The sequence below is a fragment of the Rhipicephalus microplus genome, chromosome 2 (assembly GCF_043290135.1).
Source record: "Rhipicephalus microplus isolate Deutch F79 chromosome 2, USDA_Rmic, whole genome shotgun sequence".
Classification (NCBI taxonomy): domain Eukaryota; kingdom Metazoa; phylum Arthropoda; class Arachnida; order Ixodida; family Ixodidae; genus Rhipicephalus; species Rhipicephalus microplus.
In genome coordinates, this window is record NC_134701.1 from 11,823,180 (window position 1) to 11,844,430 (window position 21,251).

The window sequence follows — 21,251 nt, forward strand, 5'->3', positions numbered from 1 at the left end:
GCTTTCGGACGAGAAGAAGGCCGCACTGCATACCCTGCTGAAGGAATTTAAATCTTGCTTCGCCTCTTCATCTAGAGTCGGTCAAACACCCCTCATAAAGCACCGAATTATTACCGACGATGATGTTCGCCCAATCCGCCAGCAACCTTACCGTGTTTCGGCTAAAGAACGCGAGACTATACAGACGCAGGTAAAGGAGATGCTTGACGACGGGGTGATACAACCGTCGAGCAGCCCGTGGTCCTCGCCAGTCGTTCTAGTAAAGAAGAAAGACGGAACGCTGCGATTCTGTGTTGACTACAGGAAACTCAATAGCGTCACCAAAAAAGACGTCTACCCGCTTCCACGGGTTGATGATTCTCTCGACAGGCTACGACACGCGAAGTATTTTTCATCGATAGATTTGAAGAGCGGCTATTGGCAGATAGAGGTCGATGAGCGAGACAGAGAGAAGACAGCGTTTGTAACTCCCGATGGGCTTTATGAATTCAGAGTTCTTCCTTTCGGCCTCTGTTCGGCTCCCGCAACATTCCAGCGAATGATGGATACCGTCCTCGCTGGCTTGAAGTGGCAAAGCTGCCTTGTATACCTTGATGATGTGGTCATCTTTGCCGAGAGTTTCGAAGAACATCTGAAGCGTCTAAGAATGGTTCTGGAAGCTATTCGTTCGGCCGAACTCACGCTAAAACCCCAGAAGTGCCATTTCGGCTACGATGAGCTGAAATTTCTGGGACATGTTGTGAGTGCGGATGGAGTGCGGCCTGACCCAGAAAAAACTGCTCCAACCCAACCTCTTCGTCCTCTTCCACACGAAACCCACGCGAATTCATGCGGCACTATAAATCGTATGCAGGAGGATGGGAAATACCCAGGTTGTCACTCTGGTAAAACGCAACGTCACAACGTTGCAGCATGAGACAGGGTTGATGTAGATGGATCATGTACTGATCCAGCTAGTCCCTCGTAAGCGGAAGGATAAAAATCGTTTGGTATTGAACGTGTACAGCTCCTATAGGCAAAGGCGTAACTGTGGTTTTGACGATCTTTTCGCCAAAGTCAGGATGATCGCGAAGGACAGTGCCCTCCTCGTAACTGGTGACTTCAACGCTCATCACCCTGCATGGGAATACAGGTTTGCACAATTAAAGGGAGGGAGTTATAGAATAGCATACAGCAGAACGGTCTGACCCTTTTGACGAATCCCTTGAGGCCAGTTAGACAAGGTAACAGTGTCTCGCAAGACACTACCCCGGACCTCACTCTGATTGGAGGTGGGCTCTCGGCCACACGGTGTAACACGGGTGAAGATCTGGGTAGCGACCACAGAATAATTGAGATAGTCACAGAAGATGGTCCTTCAGTAGCTCGCATGAAGAAGCTAGAAACTGTGAATTGGCATGCTTTCAGGAATAGTCGGTCCGACCAGGATGGCATTGCAGACATAGACGAATGGAGCAAGAGAGTTATTCAATCAGTCTACGATGCAACTGAGGAAATCGAGGTCGATGAGAACCAGGAACAAGTTGATCGACACATGATAAAACCTGTGGCGCAAAAAGCAAGAGCTCAATTTGAGGCTTCTGCAAAAAAGAGGCAATAGAAATATCTGCAAAAAGTTGGCTCCGTTGAATGAGGAAATAAAAGAATATGCTTTAACCCTCACCAAGCAGAACTGGAACAGCATTCGTGACCAAATGGACCACCAAAGGTAGTGCAAGGACCTGGCATCTGCTGTGACACTTGCTAGATCCGGACGAATCCAAGCTAGAAGCTAGGCAGCAGCTACATAAGCTCATTTACAAATACAAAGGAACAACCGATGAGCTCATCGCCGAGGTTAGGGATAGGTACCTCAGCTGTACGGTGTCCGAGTCCCTGCCTGAGTATTCGTGTTTAGAGAACCCAGATCTTGACAGCCCGATCACGATATGTGAGGTCAGGGCCGAAATAAACCGCTTGAGGACGAAGACGACTGCAGAGCCGAATAAAATCAGCAATAAGATGCTCAGAAATCTGGATGATGCGTCGGTCAGAAATCTGACAGCGTATATGCAGGACTGTTGGGACAGAGGGCAGCTTCCGCCAGCGTGAAAGGATGCCAACCTCGTTTTTATTTCAAAGCCTGGAAAGAAACCTAGCTTTGAACATCTCAGACCCATTTCACTTCGTGCGTGGGCAAATTAATGGAACATGTTATTCAGAGCAGGCTGAATAGATTTCTAGAAGATCAGGGACTGTACCCCGACACCATGATTGGCTTTAGGTCTCATCTATCGGCATGCGATGTCATACTTCAGCTCAATGAACAGGTGATAGACAAAAAAAAAAGGTAGACAGCAGGGTAGTCGTAGGGTTTGATGTTTCGAAAGCATTTAATGTGAAGCATTCGGCCATATTGGAGAGTCAGAGAGCTCTCAATGTAGGCACGAAGACTTACAATTATGTAAAGAACTTTCTTACGAACAGAAAGGCAACAATCAGCTTGGGAGGGCAGTCATTGGAAGGTATTAAACTGGGAAGCAAGGGTACGCCGCAGGGATCAGTTGTGTCGCCCACTTTATTTAACATCGCAATGATGGGTCTCCACAGGAAGCTGGCATGCATAGAAGGACTGAACCATACGCTTTACGCGGACGATCTGACGATATGGATGAGCAGAGGTAGTGACGAGCACATCGAGAAGACGCTGCAGAGGGCAATCCAAGCTATCGAGAAATATTTGGAGCGAATTGGCTTCAGGTGCTTGGCGGAGAAGTCAGGGGTCTTTTTCCTAACATTGCAGGCACGGCGACGGGGATGGAGACAGGACGCGGGGCACGGCATCGAGCTGAGAGTAAACGGTAACATTATTGGCACTGTCGACAATATCAAGGTTCTGGGTTTGCAGATTCAAGCGAACGGCAAACACGCCGAGACCATTCAGCGACTGGAAGCGAGTACCAACCAGACATGCGGATTACTCAAGCGAATAGTAAACAAACATGCGGGCATGAAGAAAGTGAACTTCCTAAGGTTAGTGCAATCTTTGGTAATTAGCAGGATTGTATATGTAGCCCCATACCTGAAATTCACCAGATCAGAGAGAGACAAGGTCAAAATCATTATTAGGAAGGGGGTCAAGACGGCTCTCGGACTTCCTCCAAACACATCAATGAACAAAATCCTAAGTTTAGGGGTGTCCAACACTTTAGACGAACTCATTGAAGCGGCGACAGTATCCCAATATCAGAGACTGCTGTGCACTGAGACTGGTAGAAGGATCCTGGAGCGGCTGGGGTTTGAGCCCCAGGTGTGTTTCAACCAGACAGGCAAAGTCCCACCGTGAGTCAGGGACAGGCTAAGAATACTCCCGTTGCCCAGGATTATGCACCCGGTGCATCACGAGAAGACAGAGCTGAGGCATTGCAGAAAAGCCTGGAAGGCAGACAGGATGTGATTTATACGTACGCGGTCGAATACAAGCAAGGCAAAGTATACGCAGACGTAACTACACGCGAAAACGAAGGCCCTGGCTCGTGCTGCAGCGTCAGACATTTAGGAGCAACGGTGGTGGAAGAAGTCACCATTGCGCTGACTTTGACTCAAAAGAATGTGAGAGTTATTGTTAGTGATTCGAGATCTGCAATCGGAAATTTTGATGCGAGCAGGATCTCTACCGCAGCTGTACACATATTAGCCATTGGACAGCCCCCGGCGGAGCAGGTTTCGCTAATCTGGAACCGTCTCATCAGGGTTTACAAGGAAACGAGAAGGCGCACACGCTGGCCCGAGGTCTCACTTTCCGAAATTCCAGTGTTGTCTTGACAATATCCCCAAGCGAGGAACCCCTACAGACCGCTGACGAACTGATCACTTACAACGAAATTCTTAACCATTATAAGCTAATGCGAGACTTACCCGAGAGCGCATAAGAACCTTTCAACAAGGGAAAAAGTTATGTGGAGAAAGTTACAAACAGGGGTATTTGCGAACTCACAATTGTTGAGCAAGTGGCATCCCTCGGTGTATAGCCCTCTGTGTAGGCGTTGAGATGGTAGAGCGGAATCGGTCCACATGGTTTGGAGCTGTCCTAACTTTGATGAGCCAGACAGATGCAGAAAATCCTGGGAGTCCTTGCTACTCAACGAAGAGGAAAATGCTCAATGGCAAGTCATCGGTCTCACCCTGACCGCAGCCACGTCCCAAGAGATCGCGGTCGACGGTTAGGGAAGATGAGTGTGTGTTTAGACTGACGTCTCTATCTCGTCATCCATTTGACGAGTGCCAATAAAGTTACTTCTCTATCTCTCGCGACAAAGCTTCGTGGAGTACCAGCCTGGTGATCGTGTCTGGGTATGGACGCTGATACGCCGACGTGGACTCAGTGAAAATCTTCTGCGATGGTACTTCGAACTGTACAGAGTAGTTCGACGTATTGTGTGTTACACACCCCACATTCCAGAATGTATATGACGTTATCCGAGTCATAGTCCAGTGCTCCTTTTATCCTGTGCTTGAAATTCGAGTGGGTGCTTTCCCCCTACTGTTGTTGTCTGCATGTGTTTGCATACTTTGCATCTGCTTTTTCCGCAAGGGCGACACCTTGTTTGAGGTTTCACGCCTATTTTTGAATTTATCAAATGATCCCTTATACTTTTCGACCACCTGTATACCACGCACGGACGAGAAGTGAAAATTTTGGATAGTCGCGTGCTCTTTTCCAATATGTTAAAGTGTTTTCTTAGGACCTTGTTTATGTTAGGTGGGTTGCTCGTGACAGTAAATAGCAAATTTTTGTTATGGTGCTGGTCGGCATCTTTTTGGTGGTGTAGAAGAGTCTGGCGGTCCAGATTTTTCGCTTTTTTTTTTATGGTGTCATCAATGTTAGCTGACGGGTATTCTTGATGAAGGAGTACTTCGCGCATACGTGTGCTGTTTTTGTGGAAGTCCTCGGTGCGGGAGCAGATTTGTCAGAATCTGTGTGCTTGGGAATAGGGAATGCTGGTCTTGCAATGTCGTGGGTGGCAGCTTTTGAAGTGCAGGTATTGTTGCCTGTCTGTAGGTTTTCTGTATACGCTGGTTACCAAAGCACCATCGTTCATTCGAATAAGTACACCAAGATAAGTCGATTTAGTGTTGGAGTAGGAGTGTGTAAAATAAATGCTGGGGTGTACTTGGTTAAATGCCTGTATAAATTTGAGCAGCTCGTTTTCCGAATGCGCCCAAATCATGAATATATCATCTAAGTACCATTTATAGATTAAAGGTTTGATATCACAACATGAAAAAAAATTGGACTCTATATGGTGCATAAATATTTTAGCGTAGTTTGGGGCCATTCTTGTACCCATTGCCATACCGTTGATTTGAAGGTAGTACCTGTTGTTAAATTCAAAGCTGATCAATTCCAGTACAAGTCTCGTTAAGATTTCAATTACTTTTTTGCTTGGATATGCGATAGGGTTGTGAGTGCCATACGATTCAACAAGTGCCCTTACACCATCGTCATGTGAGATATTTGTGTAGAGTGAATGAACATCCAATGTTACGAGGAATGCACCTTCTCGAATTTTCTCGTCCGATATTTCCCGAAGAAAATGGTTTGTTTCACGCAAGAAGGACTCATGTGTGGGTGGTATGTTTTTGATTAAAGAGTCAATTTAACTGGAAATGGGTTCCGTTAACGTTCCCGTGCCTGATATAATGGGTCTGCTAGGGTTTCCCTCCTTATGGATCTTCGGCAGCATGTAAAAACGACCTGGCATTGAATGTACCACAGTAAGTGCCTTTTGAAGCTTTGAATCAATGGCGCCTTCACGTGCGAGATCCTGTTGGGTTGTTACAATGATCGTTTTGTGCTAGGCAGTGGGGTCCGAGTCGAGGTGTTTGTAAAATTGTTTGTCATTTAGTTGTCGCCTGCCTTCCCTGATGTAGTCCGATCTATTCAGAACAACAATCACGCCTCCTTTGTCTGCTGGTTTAATGACGAGATCTTCGCGGTTGCTCAACGCAAGTAGTGCCTCTCTTTCTTTCCTTGATATGTTATTCATACCTGGTTTGTGCACCTTGTACGCATGTATGACATCTTTCTGAACCGCGTCTATATATAGATCCAGATGTCGATCTCTGTTGGCGTCTGTGGTCCATTGCCGTCAGATTACCCCACAAAATAGCGGGTTGTCTTTTTGGGGTTTATAGAAGAAATACTCCTCCAATCGTAAATTTCGTGCGAAGTTGTCTAGGTTTTTAGAAGCGTGAATTCATCATACTTTCCATTGCCAGGGCAGAATGTAAGTCCTTGTGATAGTACACTCAGTTCTTCGTTGCTAAGTTCTTTATCTGAAAGGTTAATAAGGTTTGGTTTTTTGGAATGTGGTGGCATATATTCCTGAACATGAGGCGGCTTGGTATTTTTCATGTAAACAACAGTGGGTATAGCTTCTGGTGAGACAATGTCCGGCACAAATTTCTTTCTCTTAAGTTTTTCCATGTCCTATGTTTTTTTGTGCTCACATATGGCCAGCTCTCCAGTCTCCCACTCCAAAAGAGGAAAGTTATTTCTTATATACCGCTCCTTCTCCGTCAGTGCGTTCAGAGTCTTTCTACAGTGTTCAATGGTGACCTTAGTTAGCTGCTGTGTGGCATGATCGAGAATTTTGTTCCACTGTTTCATTTCCCCTTAGGGCAAAATTATGCATCGATGGTGTTAGCGACAAGTGCAGCCCCTTCGGAGCCGTACCTGCCAGGACATATTCTTCGAGACTACCCACGTGAAGTTCATGCCGTATTCGTTTGTCAGCAACTTTTCTAAGTTTAAGAAAATTTTAACCTGTTCTGTGGCCCAATTCACCTGAAGCGGATGGTGTTTGCCCATTCCCACAGCCAGTATGTCACTTTGCACAGACGCGGCGAGTAGAACTGCAAGGTACCCGGAGGTCGTACCCGGTTTGGGTTTGAGCTCTATGTTGTTGTGCCTCCCGTGATGAGCTGGCCTGTAGGAGACTGCTGCTGGCTGCTGGTTGCTCTTGGCTAATGTTGGCTGCTGATTTTTGCTTTGTGGGGATGGTTGATTCTGGCCACTAGTTGCTGTTGCTGTTGATTGTGGTACAGCTGGCCGTCATTGTTGGCCCTGATAAACCTTCGTCGCCTTTTTCGGGGTGTGTCTCGTAGGCGGTGTCGACAGCTGTGGTACGCATGATGGCGGTTGTGTACCCCATGAGGGGGGCCCCGATGGGATCTGCTGGCCTGTAGAAGAAGTAGCGGCTGTTTGTGGGGCCACCTGGTTCTCCCACTGCCCTTCGCCGCCTCGACAGGTGTCACCAGGAGGGTAACGCCGGAGCGCCTGGAAGTATGATGGCGTCTCCTGAAGCTCGTACGCCTCCGGCTGTGGTGCGTGGTCCAACTAGTTGCTGATGTAGGGCCGCCAGAGGTCGAGGAGCAGGTTGTAGATGTTCCACGCTATGAGATACACACTCCGGCGAAGCTCGCGTGTAGACCATCGGCCGCGAGCACAGTCCATGGCGGAAGCGCGTCGACCCGGTGGTTTACATAGAAGTGATGACACAAATTAAACAGCCCCAGGTTAAATTCCCGAGCCTCGAAGTTGAATCTCTTCACCACACGCCAGTTGTGCCGGTGTAGTCGTTCGTTGGGGGCTCGTGGAAGCACTAGGGTGCTAAACATCATAGTTCTGTCAAGTCTCTCACGCCGGATGCGGTCCATGATTGATTGATTTGTGGGGTTTAACGTCCCGAAACCACCATATGATTATGAGAGACGCCGTGAAGCAGGGCTCCAAATTTTTCGACCACCTGGGGTTCTTTAACGCGCATCCAAATCTGAGCACACGGGCCTACAACATTTCCGCCTCCATCGGAAGTGCAGCCGCCGCAGCCGGGATGTGAACCCGCAACCTGCGGGTCAGCTGCCGAGTACCTTAGCCACTAGACCACCGCGGCGGGGCCCGGATGCGGTCCAGAAGGGTCACGTAGCGGTCGAACGCTGTAAGGGCATCCGTGGTCGCCAGGTCATTGGTTCCAATGTGCAGAATAGGGTAAGAGATACCTTTAGGGACGAAGTTGAATACAAATACAGGCGGCCGAAAAGCATAGGGGATAATTTGATAAATTCAAATATAGGCGTGAAACCTCAAACAGGGTGTCGTCTTGCGAAAAAAGCAGATGCAAAGTATGCAAACACATGCACAACGACGGTGGCGGAAACCACCCACTCGGATTTTAAGCGCAGGATAAGAGGTGCACTGGACTGTGACTCTGATAATGTCATATACCTTCTGGAATGTTGGGTATGTAACATGCAATACAGGGGCCAGACACACACACTGTTTAGAATTAGATTCAACAACCATCGGGCACATATACGTTCTCTGCCAGGCCTTCCACTTTCAAAACACAGTGCATTAAAAGACCACAGCTTTGATGACATCAGAGTTACACTATTGGAAAGCAATTTTTGAACAATCAGAGAGCAGGAACAACTGGAATCTTACTTTATCTACAAATTCAACACGATAAAAAACAGAATAAATGAACACCCATGCACTCTGTCAGCGTTGCGATCACTAAAATACGCAAACGCCCCTCTTTAATCAGTCCTCTTTAATCAGTCCTTTGCCTGTAGCCTTCCATTACAACAATAATATTACCCCCTAACAAAGCTTTTAGCATATACATCTGACAATAGAAAAATGGTTTGCCACTTCAAGCACAGCCGGAACACACAGATAAGTAGTCCCGGATGTCGTACAGTCTCCCCCCCCCCCCTTTTTTCTTTTTTCTTTTCTTTTTTTTGCTTTTTTTCTTCTTTTCTTTCACTGACAGGAGCCAATGCATATAATTAATATTGATAGCAGCGTCACAATCACTGGCTCTTTTATATCTTCCAACGCCACCAACATGCACTTCAAGCGCTTAAGCTCTCCCCACCGATTTGTCGTAAACTTCAAAGGCGGGCAAGTTGTTAGCGGATTGCGCCGGAGGGTGAAATACAGAAATGATGGTCAAAATGTCCACTTCGGCGAAGGGTGAGTGCTTGGTAGGTATTGTTGACAAAGATGGCATAGCTTGTTTACATTCCCCTTTGTTGAGTTCTTGCTCCTTCCTAATCCCGCCATATCCCTCTTGATTCTTTTTAATGTTTCTTCTTCCTTCTTTTCTTCATTTTTTTTTGGCATTATTTTACTTCTCTCCTCTTCCCTTCTGTCTCGGTAAGCTACACGAAGACACAAAAATGTGTAAATAGTATTATGCCTTGAAATGCCTTGAAAAAAACGGGGCTCCCGTCGAAACGTCGGCTGAATAAACAAGTTGTGTGAAAGCGCATCTACTATTATACTTATATATATATATATATATATATATACGGTTATTAGACCGTATTGTAATGTAAATGTCAAGAAAGAAAATTGGGTGAAAAGATTGCCCAATTTTACTGTCAGTTATTCTTAACGCGAACTGTGTATACAGTGTCCGAGAAGCTTCAGAACTGCAGTAGGTCATTTTGTTAAAACATCTACCTCGTGAACATTACAGATTATTCTAGAACCGATTTCCCCACAAGCGATAACGCTCGATTATTCGATGGCAAGTGTATGAATGCCGACACGCTTCGCCGCTTGCCAACTGATCGTCGGCCGACTCTCTGTTTGCCGCTATCGGAGCACGCAGGCTGCTACAATCTGGCCTTCAGTTTCGTAGCCACAAGTTTGGCCGAATAAGGAGTTTCATCTCAACATCGAGTGTGCTCCCATCACCCATGTCACGACTGCATGAGAATATTCACCTTAGAGCAATAAAACCTGAGCTGTTTATAGAACTTTGTATGCTGGTTTCAAATATATAATTAATTTTCTGGCAAGTTACATACTTTTAGTTTTGCAACATGACAGAGCAAAAATTTTAAGGCTTTTGCCTCCTCCCCCCTTTCCATGACTAAACTTCCATTATTTTTTGTTATTGATAGTTCCAAGGTTTCAAATAGATGTAGAATGCAGAAAGCTAATGTGAAAGTGCATAACAAATATGTAATAGACATGAAAAAGACCATATTTCTCTTACACTAGTAAATGTTTCCATAAAATTTGTTATTATATACTAAAATTACTGCAATTTAAACAGGACAATTGCATTTCATACTCCGGAAGAAATTGGGGCAAAATTTCCTGCAAATCTGAGCACCAAAAAAACCCGGAAGAAATTACTGCAATTTAAACAACCCAATTTAAATTTAACACCAATTTAAACACCAAAAAAACCCGGAAGAAATTACTGCAATTTAAACAGGACAATTGCATTTCATACTCCGGAAGAAATTGGGGCAAAATTTCCTGCAAATCTGAGCACCAAAAAAAAGATTTACGACGAAACTTGTACAAAAAAAAACGCCAGACCCGCACGGCAGATGCAATACAGTCACAGCGAAAGCTATAAGACCAGCCTTTCAGAGCCTTTTCAAAACACTCATTGGGTAACTTGCTTGATACCTACTAGGGCATTAATAATAAACTTTTCGGTAGTAGGCCGGCACTCGCTATATTATCTTTTGTCATTCTTCTGAGAAGCGTGGTACTCGCTAAACACTTGCAAGGAATTTTGTGCCAATTGTTCATGCAGTGGCCTACGATGATCAGGGATTATGGCTGAAGAGGGTATGCGCCACAGTTAATAGTGGAACAAGATCAAGCTTTTGTATTGGATTGGAGCATTGTACCGCCCACTTGTTACGCTATTCGCATTGTGCGAAGACTGGTTTTCTATTGCTGTTTCAAAATGCTTTATAAATCATATTAACGTGATTCCTTTTCCGACATCAAGCCTGCCTAAAGTAAGTTTGCCAACAAGTCAAAAGCACCAGCGTAGCTCAGTGGTAGAATACTGGGCTGGCACCCAGCATACCCGGGTTTCGAGCCCCACTGTGTCATTGGTGCAAGGTTTTTTTTCTGATTTAACGCGATGTAGTTACGGACACTAACAACAGCAGCGGCGGTGGCGGCGGACAACTGCACGTCACCAGAGTTGTGATCTCATAACATCTTTCGCTGTAAAAAGAACAATCCTTCTTGGTGTGGCCAATGCCACTAAAATGTGCCAGCACCAGAAGTTTGTCCCTTACAGCTCTTTCGAGCTCACTGCTCACAGACATTTCCCCCACAGACAGGATCACAAAATTCTTGTCAGACTTCTTTTGCTCCATCTGACAGAGCCTTGTGCTGACTGCAAGCTAGAGAGACGTTCGATAGGACTTCAAAATCTAAACACGGTCAAGTGTCGAGGGACACAACAGTGCTGATGCCATTGTGGCTCTTGTGGCTGCGTTTGTGCCACGAACCATCGCAAATAACGGCAATGTCGTCCCCGCTTATTTCCCTCACTGCGAGTTCCCTTAACCTCGCAAGAATGGCACAGATGGCATCCGTTGCCGCATCACGGATTTTCTGACTGAAGGCTGTGAATGACTTACAATGCATTGGCTTTTGCAAGCCAAGAATTGCTGCAAATCAGACCAGCTGCTACATTTCTACAGCCCATTCCTACAGAGAGTGCCGTCATAACAGCTTTTACATTGACAGTATAGCTATCACGCGAGCTATGGCTTTCTTTATCTATGATGAAGATAAACACACGAGAAAAGCATTGTTCAGCTGCGCTGCTCGATGAGACACGGACCCTGCAAGTAGGCTTCACAGTACAGCACAAGGAACGCAGCGACCAATGGCGGTCCCTGATCCGTAACATGTGATTTAAAAGATAGTCGAGGCACTCGAAAAACACTGCAAAAGCATGCCTCTTTTAATTATTTCTTGCACTGCAGCAGCATGAGAAACTGCCATTATCTGATGAGTGAGGCTCAGCTCTTCAGCTCATCTGATCAAACTGGCGAGTGGAAGTGCATTATTAGCCACAGGGTGCTTGAAGACTGCACATTTTTCACCTTTTAACAGCCACCTTGTGCTCTTTACACGCAATTTTAAAGCATTTCAAGTTGAGTCTCGACATATGTATATTTCAGAACAGTAGAGCCACTGATCTTGAAAAACAGGTGAAAACAAAAAATTGGCGATGTTCCAGAAAACTCTCGCCTTTCGACCGGCATCTCCTTTTAAATAACTGAGAGCTAAGCTACTGTGTAGGTATTCACATTAAAAAGACAGGGCATATCGAGACATCACAACACACACTAACGGTGCGAAAGGTGGCAGGCACAGAAGTGCATCCCTCTTTGTTATTCTTGCTGTCAACTCACCTGTGCCTTGAAGCGGGGCACGACCGCATTGTAGTCACCACCTTCCTTGCGAATCTTGACCAGCACCTCGCCGAACTGGTACCCACCCACGCTAAAGCCATGCACCACCAGGCGGCTGTAGTTGGGATGGCTCACCAAGAAGTCGAGCAGGCGCTTCGCCACCACCTGCACAGACACCACGGGTCAATGCAGACAGAGCATCGTCACAACAGCAAGCATGTGATGCCTTCTTTGTTGATAACTGTACTCCATACCACAATATCAGCCACAATGTTTCTGCTAAAGACAATTTCATTAAACGCTTGAGTGTCTACCATTTCCAGTGCACTTGGACATATGTCAATGTCATTTTCACAGCATTTGCACACGAACGATGAACAAACCCACAAGCACAAGTGCTTGCTAGTGTGCTAGGTCTTCTATGGCTGCATCGCGAAGTTGCTAGATGATTATATGTGTGCATTGAATGTGGAAGCATCAGTCAGCGCTACATGTAGCCATTATGATGAGGGTAGAACGCTCGATTCCACACTCCCCATTATGGCGTGTGCGTTTGTGATGCGAGACGGGCAAGAAAGGGTGTTCCACATTTCCCATAATGTCAACAGGTGGCGCTGATTGACTTTTTCACATTTATTCCACATATATACCCTATAAAGTGGATGGGAGGAGGACCCCCACGGTAGCTCAGTGGTAGAGCATTGGAAGCATTATTCGAAGGTCGCAGGTTCAGATCCTGCCGGCGGCAAGTTATCTTTTCGCCCACTTTTCTTTCTTCACATTTACATTACAATTACTTTTAATAACATCCCCTATACTTTCTCTGGGAATAAAACTGTGCCATGCTTTCAATCTGCCATGGATCTCAAAACATAGAAATTATGTTAGCTTTCAAAACCCTTGGTGTTTGGTTTAATGAAAAGTTGCTGTCGGATATTCATGTTAATTACGTATGCATGGCTGCTTCACACTTTATTGGTCTTTTTCTACTGTAATAATCCCATCCTTCCTACCAAAATTAAACTGTGACTTTTCAAATATCTGTTTATGTCAATGGTTAATTTTTGCCAGCTTGTATGAGGCACTCATAGATTCAAAAATGTAAAAAGGTCTACATTCTACAGAAGAAAGCTTTACGCCTGATTTACACTTAACCCAGAGATTATCCTTCTGTGCAGCTCTTCCAAGCCACTGCTATTCTAAATGTATTTAGTCTGAAGAAGAATGGCGATTTGGGCTAGTTGGTTTGAAGGCAAAGAGGACACGTGTTGTCATCTTTGCCTTCCGTACCTCGACTTTCGTCTGTTTCTTCTAGCACATTCGTGCTCGCGCTGCAACCCTTATTATCATGAATGTATTTAGTCTGTCTAAATTACAGCTATTTCTCCAGTACAAACATGAAATAAAACAAAAGTTATTGATGCTTAGCAAAATAACAGAACTAGCAGTATGAGTCTCAATGTACTATTTGAGGCTAGTAAAAAAATTTAAGGTCGTCCTCACACAAAAATCATCATCATCATCATAAGCCTGACTACGTCTACTGCAGAACAAAGGCATCTCCCATGTTCTGCCAGTTAACTCGGTCTTGTGCTTGCTGCTGCCAATTTATACCCGCAAACTTCTCAATCTCATCTGCCCACCTAACCTTCTGTCTCCCCCTAACCCACTTTCCTTCTCTGGGAATCCAGTTATACCCCTGTCACACGGCCACCACTAAACTTTGTTGAACACCATCAACGTAAATATCCCCTAGGTGGTTTGACGGAGAAGGAGTTGTGGCAGTGTCACACGGCAATGAAAAGGTTGTAACAGATGGCGCGAGGAGGCTCAGCTGGCGCTGTTTGATTTTCGGAAAAGTATTCTAATTTCATCTGTATTGTTTTTTTTTGTGAATCCTCGTTATGGGGTTTTTACAAAAAAAACACTATTAAGGAGGTAAGAGGCTAACAAACCATAAAAATATTTCAAATAAAAACGAATTTGCTAATTGTAGCGATGCTGCTAGTGACGCTGGCCACATTGTGCTTTTAGTTGTTTTGTTGCCTGTGTTCATGCCCGTGTGCGAAAGTTCTTGTGCTTCCTTGCCTCGTGAGTGCACATTTCGTGTTCTTCAACCACGAGTGACACAGCGACGACCACAACCACACGCATAGACGAAATATTTTTCAATGGCGCCGGCCGGCTCGACTCGCGAGGCACCACGTGCGAGGCACGGAGTATAGAGCATCGGTGTTGAGAGTAAGTGAACTCTGGCGGGCGTAAATATATGTAAACAAACACGCGTTGTGAATGAGTACTACAATGAAAGAACGTTTAAGATTGCCAAAATGTATTATTCTTTCACTGCGGCCACTTAGTGCTCGAAATTTTTCTCTGACCTCTAGACAGCTGGGGACGAGAGTACCTCGTTTCGCTGCGAAGGGAGATCGTTGAACGTCCTTTGCGAAACGCTCCGTTTACCTTCGTTTGCGTAAGGGTGGCCGTGTGACACGGACCGCATCTTCGTTGTCGTAAGGACGAGGGAGTTAAACGGTCTTCGCGGGTGCCCGTGTGACACGGGTATTAGTTACCCTTAACGACCAGCGGTTATGCTGTTTATGCGCTACATACCCGGCCCATGCCCATTTCTTCTTCTTGATTTGAAGTATGATATCCTTAACCCCCGTTTGTTCCTTAATCCACTTTGCCCTCTTCTTGTCTCTTAAGGTTACAACTACCATTTTTCTTTCCATTGCTCGCTGCGTCGTCCTCAATTTAAGCTGAACCCTCTTTGTAAGTCTCCAGGTTTCTGCTCCGTAGCTAAGTACCGGCAAGATACAGCTGTTATATACCTTCCTCTTGAGGGATAGTGGCAATCTACCTGTCATAATTTGAGAGTGCTTGCCAAATATGCTCCACCCCATTTTTATTCTTCTAGTAACTTCAATCTCGTGGTTCGGCTCCGTGGTTATTACCTGCCCTAAGCACACAAAGTCTTTTACAACTCGAAGTGCACTATTACCTACCTCGAAGTGCTGTTCCCTTTCGAGGTTGTAGTACATTAGTTTCGTTTTGTGCAGATTAATTTTAAAACCCACCTTTCTGCTCTCCTTGTCTAACTCCGTAATCATGAGTTGCAATTTGTCCACTGAGTTACTTAGCAATGCAATGTCTTTGGTGAAGCGTAGGTTACTAAGGTACTCTCTATTAACTCTTATCCCTAACTGTTCCCATTCTAGGCCTCTGAAAACCTCCTGTAAGCATGCAATAAATAGCATTGGGGAGATTGTATCCCCCTGCCTTACACCCTTCTTGATTGGTATTCTGTCACTTTCTTTATGAAGCACTATGGTAGCAGTTGATTCCCTGTAGATTTCTTCCAGGATCTTTATATATGCTTCGTCGATGCCCTGATTCCGCAGTGTTTGCATGACTGCTGATATTTCTACTGAATCAAACGCCTTCTCGTAATCAATGAAGGCTATGTATAGTGCTTGGCTGCATTCTGAGCATTTCTCTATTACCTGATTGATGGTATGAATGTGGTCGATTGTTGAGTAGCCTGTTCGAAATCCTGCTTGTTCCTTTGGTTGATCGAATTCTAATGTTTTCTTTACTCTGTTAGCAATTACCTTTGTAAATAGCTTGTATACTACAGAGAGCAAGCTGATCGGCCTGTACTTCTTCAAGTCCCTATCGTCTCCTTTCTTATGTATTAAGATGATGTTAGCATTTTTCCAAGACTCTGGTACTCTTCCCATCAGGAGACACCTCGTAAACAGTGTGGCTAGTTTTTCTAACACAATCTGTCTTCCATCTTTCAGCAGATCTGATGTTACCTGATTCTCACCAGGAGCTTTGCCTCTTTGCATGCTCTTTACAGCGTTTGTGGCTTCTTCTATCATTAATGATGGGGTGTCACCTTGGTTACTGCTAGTTCTTATAGTATTAAGATCGTGGTTGTCCTGGCTACTATACACATCTCTGTAAAACTCCTCTGCTATTTTAACTATCCTGTCCATATTGGTAGTTGTTTTGCCTCCTTTGTCCCTTAGTGCATACATCCCATTTTTGCCTATCCCACGTTTCCTCTTCACTGCTTTCACGCTTCCTCCGTTTTTCAGAGCGTGTTAAATTCTCTCCATGTTATACCTTCTTACATCGGATACCTTACGCCTATTAATCAACCTGGAAAGCTCTGCCAGTTCCATTTTGTCTGTTGTACTTGAGACTTTCAAGATTTGACGCTTCTTAACGAGATTCTTCGTTTCCCAGGAAAGCTTGCCAGTGTCCTGTCTAACTACCCTACCTCCAACTTCCACTGCACACTCCGTAATGATACTCGTCAGATTATCATTCATTGTATCTATGCTAAGTTTGGTTTCCTCAATAAGAGCAGAGTACCTGTTCTGAAGCGAGACTCTGAATTCCTGTATTTTCTCTCTCAGTGCTAGCTCATTGATTGGCTTCTTGGTTATCAGTTTCTGTCGTTTCTTTCTAATGTCTGGGCGAATTCGAGACCGTACCATTCTATGGTCACTGCATCATACCTTGTCAACCACTTCCACATCCTGCACGATGTCTGGGTGTGCCTCATTATAAAGTCTGTTTCGTTCTTATTTTCGCCATTAAGCCTCCTCCATATCCACTTGCGGTTTTCTCGTTTTCGGTAGAAGGTTTTCAAAATCCGTAAATTATTGCATTCTGCCAAGTCTATTAGTAGCTCTCCTCTGGCATTTCTAGTTGATTGATTGATATGTGGGGTTTAAGGTTCGAAAACCATTATATGATTATGAGAGACGCCGTAGTGGAGGGCTCCAGAAATTTCGACCACCTGGGGTTCTTTAACGTGCACCCAAATCTGAGCACACGGGCCTACTACATTTCCGCCTCCATCGGAAATGCAGCCGCCGCAGCCGGGAGTCGAACCCGTGACCTGCGGGTCAGCAGCCAAGTACCTTAGCCACTAGACCACCACGGCGGGGCTGTGGCATTTCTAGTACCGATGCCATAACCTCCTACTGCCTGGTCTCCAGCCTGCTTCTTCCCTACCTTTGCATTAAAGTCTCCCATCAGTATATGAGTATACTGTGTTTTTACCTTACTCATTGCCGATTCCACGTGTTCATAAAGCTTTCAACTGAAGCATCATCATGGCTGGATGTAAGCGCGTAAGCCTATACCACCTTCATCTTGTATCTCTTATTGAGTTTAATTACGTCACGAATCGCGACGTGGCCGAAGACAGGAGACTTTATGTTGGGATATAACTGTTTATTTGGGCGAACCTGTGCCCAGTAAACGGAAAGTTCGATTACAGTAGCAGTCTTGCACAGATAGCAGTGAACGGAGCGTCGGCCGTCGATCAACTACTGACATGCGGCGAAGCGCGTCGGCATTTATACTCTTGCCGTCGAATGTTCTAGCGTTATAGCTGGCGGTGGCGTAGGTTCAAGAATAGTCTGTACAGTTCGCAGAGTAGGCTTGATCTTATCGAAATGATCAACTACAGTCCGGAAGCATCTCGAAAAATGCAGGCGCGGTTAGCGCTGAGAATTATGTAGTGTTTTCGGACGATAAGAAAACTTGGGAAATGGAACGTGGCATTGCCCCCCTCTGAAAAAGGCATCTTCCCGATGCTTTAACTAAAGATGAAGGTACAACCATAATGCAAGAAAGTACAATGAAGAAATTACGATACAATATTAATACAAAAAAAAAACACTGTTTCAGTTTGTTAACGCGCATGAAACGGCTTGAGGCGCGCGACATGGACGACTTCAGGTCGCGATCGGCGTCGTTGAGAGCTCGTGATGCTGTCGGGGACAACCTCGTAATCAAGTGGGCCGAGACGTCGAACCACCCTGTACGGTCCGAAGTACCGTCGCAAAAGCTTTTCACTTAGTCCTCGTCGGCGTATCGGCGTCCACACCCAGACACGTTTACCGGGCTGGTATTCCACGAAGCGTCGTCAAAGATTGTAACTGCGGCTGTCGGTCGTCTGTTGATTCTTGATACGGAGACGCGCGAGTTGTCGAGCTTCTTCGGCGCGTTGAAGGTACTCACTCACATCGAGGTTTCCTTCGTCGGTGACGTTGGGTAACATGGCATCGAGCGTCGTCGCCGGGCTCTTTCCGTAGACCAGTTTGTATGGAGATATCTGTGTCGTCTCCTGCACCGTCGTGTTGTATGCGAATCTCACGTACGAAAGAATCGCGTCCCACATCTTGTGTTCGACATCGACGTACATTGCCAGCATGTCGGCGATTGTCTTGTTAAGACGCTCGGTGAGGCCGTTGGTCTGTGGGTGGTAAGCTGTCGTCCGGCGGTGGTTTGTCTGGCTGTATGCCAAGATCGCTTGAGTTAAGTCGGCAGTAAATGTCGTTCTTCTGTCGGTGATAAGGATCTCCGGGGCGCCATGACGTAGGACGATATTTTCGACGAAGAAGTTAGCTACCTCGGATGTACTGCCTTTGGGAAGGGCTTTTGTCTCAGTGTATCGGGTGAGGTAGTCGGTAGCTATCACGATCCACTTGTTTCCGAAAGCCGACGTCGGGAACGGCCCCAGTAGGTTCATACCGATCTGCTGGAAAGGTCGGTAAGGTGGTTCAATTGGCTGCAGAAGTCCCGCTGGCCTTGTCGGTGGTGCCTTGCGTCGCTGACAGTCCCGGCATGTCCTCACATAACGAGTAACATCGTTGGTAAGACGTGGCCAGTAATACCTTTCTTGTATCCTTGCGAGCGTGCGAGAAACACCGAGGTGCCCTGCCGTCGGATCGTCGTGCAGGGCCTGCAGGAGTTCTGGTCGCAAAGCTGAAGGCACCACAAGGAGGTACTTAGCTCGAAGCGGTGAAAAGTTTTTCTTTTGTAGAAGACAGTTTCGCAGGTAGAACGACGCAAGTGCGCGCTTGAATACCTTCGGGACTTCGGCGGTCCTGCCTTGGAAGTATTCTATTAGGGCCTTAAGTTCCGGGTCAGCCCGTTGTCGTTCAGCGATGTCGTTGGTAGTTATCGTTCCCAAGAAGTAGCCGTCATCCGGGTCGTCGGGTGGTGGTTGGTCGACAGACACACGAGAGAGACAGTTGGCGTCGGAGTGTTTCTTGCTGGACTTGTAAACAACGGTAATGTCATATTCTTGAAGTCTCAGGCTCCATCGTGCGAGGCGACCTGAAGGGTCCTTCTAGATAGCTAGCCAACACAAGGCGTGGTGGTCGCTCACTACTTTGAAAGGCCTGCCATAGAGGTAGGGGCAAAATTTCGAAGTAGCCCAGATGATGGCGAGGCACTCCTTTTATGTTGTGGAATAATTGGCTTCTGCTTCGGATAGTGATCGGCTGGCGTAACTAATCACCCTTTCAAGTCCGTCAGCCCTCTGCACAAGAACGGTGCCAAGACCTACGCTGCTTGCGTCAGTGTGTATTTCTGTCTAGGCAAATTCGTCGAAATGGGCTAGTAACGGAGGCGTCTGGAGGCGATGTTTGAACTCCTGGAAAGTGTGTTCCTGCGGCGTTTCCCACTTGAACTCCACGTCGGCCTTGGTAAGGTTAGTGAGAGGATCGGCGATGCGGGCGAAGTTTTTCACGAACCGCCAATAATAGGCGCACAGGCCCAGAAATCCGCGCACCGCCTTCTTGTCAGTGGGTGGCGGGAAGTCGGCGATGGTGGCTGTTTTCCGTGGATCGGGACGAACTCCAGACTAGCTAATAACGTGCCCCAGAAACAAGAGCTCCTCGTACGCAAATCTGCACTTTTCTCGCTTCAGTGTGAGTCCAGACGTCTTGATGGCTTGAAGTACAGCTTCAAGGCGCCGAAGATGCTCGTCGAAACTCGAGGAAAACACGACGACGTCGTCCAAGTACACAAGGCAAGTTTGCCACTTCAATCCTGCCAGTACTGTATCCATAACGCGTTGAAAAGTTGCAGGCACTGAGCAAACACCGAAGGGCATCACCTTAAACTCGAAGAGGCCGTCCGGTGTTATAAACGCCGTCTTCTCTCGGTCTCTTTCGTCGACTTCGATTTGCCAATAGCCAGTCTTGAGGTTCATTGACGAAAAGTACTTGGCTTTATGGATCCGACCAAGTGCGTCGTCTATTCGTGGGAGAGGATACACGTCCTTTCTTGTGATTTTGTTCAGGTGGCGATAATCGACGCAAAAACGTAGGGTCCCATTTTTTTCTTCACTAATACTATGTGGGATGCCCATGGACTCTTGGACGGCTGGATAATGTCATCCCGCAGCATTTCATCAACTTGTCTCTTCATGGCCTCACGTTCTCGCGTCGAAACCCTGTACGGACTCTGACAGAGTGGTCAGGCATTTTTTTCGGTTATGATGCAATGTTTCGTGATTGGGGTCTGCCGAATTTTCGATGACGACGAAAAGCACTCTTCGTATTGCAGGAGCAGGGCCTTGAGCTGTTCTTGCTTATGGTTCAGAAGTCTGGGATTGATATCGAAAGCTATGGGAGGGGCTTGGTTCCTCTGAGCAGGTTCTGCAGAATCGGCAAGAGCCAAAGCACTGGTGGCTTCGACAACTTCTTCGATGTATGCGATTTCTGTTCCTTTGTTCACATGTTTGTACTCATTGCTGGAATTCGTGAGCAGAACCGTTGCTTTGCCTCCCCGCAGCTCTGCAATTCCTCTTGCGACGCAAATATTTCGAGTGACCAACAGATGCTGACTGCCTTCAACGATGCCTTCCAAGTCGGGTGATTTAGGAGCGCCGACTGAAGTAATGACGCTTGAGCGAGGCGGAATGGTGACTTGTTCTTCCAGCACATTCAAGGCATGGTTTCCTGACGGCGTGTGCGGCGGTAGTGCTTCTTCTGTGGATAACATTATCGACTTTGTTTTTAGGTTGATGACAGCACCATGGAGGCATAAGAAGTCCATGCCAAGGATGACATCTCTCGAGCAACGCTGTAGGACTACGAAGTCTGTAGGGTAAATACAGATGTTAATGATGACTCTCGCTGTGCAGATTCCTGCGGGCGTTACGAGATGACCTCCGGCTGTGCGGATTTCAG

At 46.3% G+C, this 21,251-nt stretch overlaps 2 protein-coding genes across 5 annotated transcripts in view; one reads left to right on the forward strand and one right to left on the reverse strand.

Moving 5' to 3' along the window:
- Positions 1-21,251, reverse strand: part of l(2)k09913 (transmembrane protein 53-like lethal (2) k09913) — a 120,780-nt gene that overhangs the window by 19,013 nt on the left and 80,516 nt on the right. The window contains exon 3 of the mRNA XM_037420322.2: positions 12,241-12,405. Coding sequence (XP_037276219.1) covers positions 12,241-12,405 — 165 coding nt within the window. The remainder of the gene's footprint in view (positions 1-12,240; positions 12,406-21,251) is intronic.
- The window catches only part of LOC142795790 (uncharacterized), a 243,637-nt gene continuing 231,248 nt past the window's right edge, over positions 8,863-21,251 (forward strand). For all 4 annotated transcript variants that reach the window (XR_012893331.1, XM_075886131.1, XM_075886132.1 and 1 more), the window contains exon 1: positions 8,863-9,022. Coding sequence is in view for 3 of the 4 variants with exons in the window: in XM_075886131.1 (XP_075742246.1) it covers positions 8,895-9,022 (128 nt within the window). In the remaining variant the exon portion in view is untranslated. The remainder of the gene's footprint in view (positions 9,023-21,251) is intronic.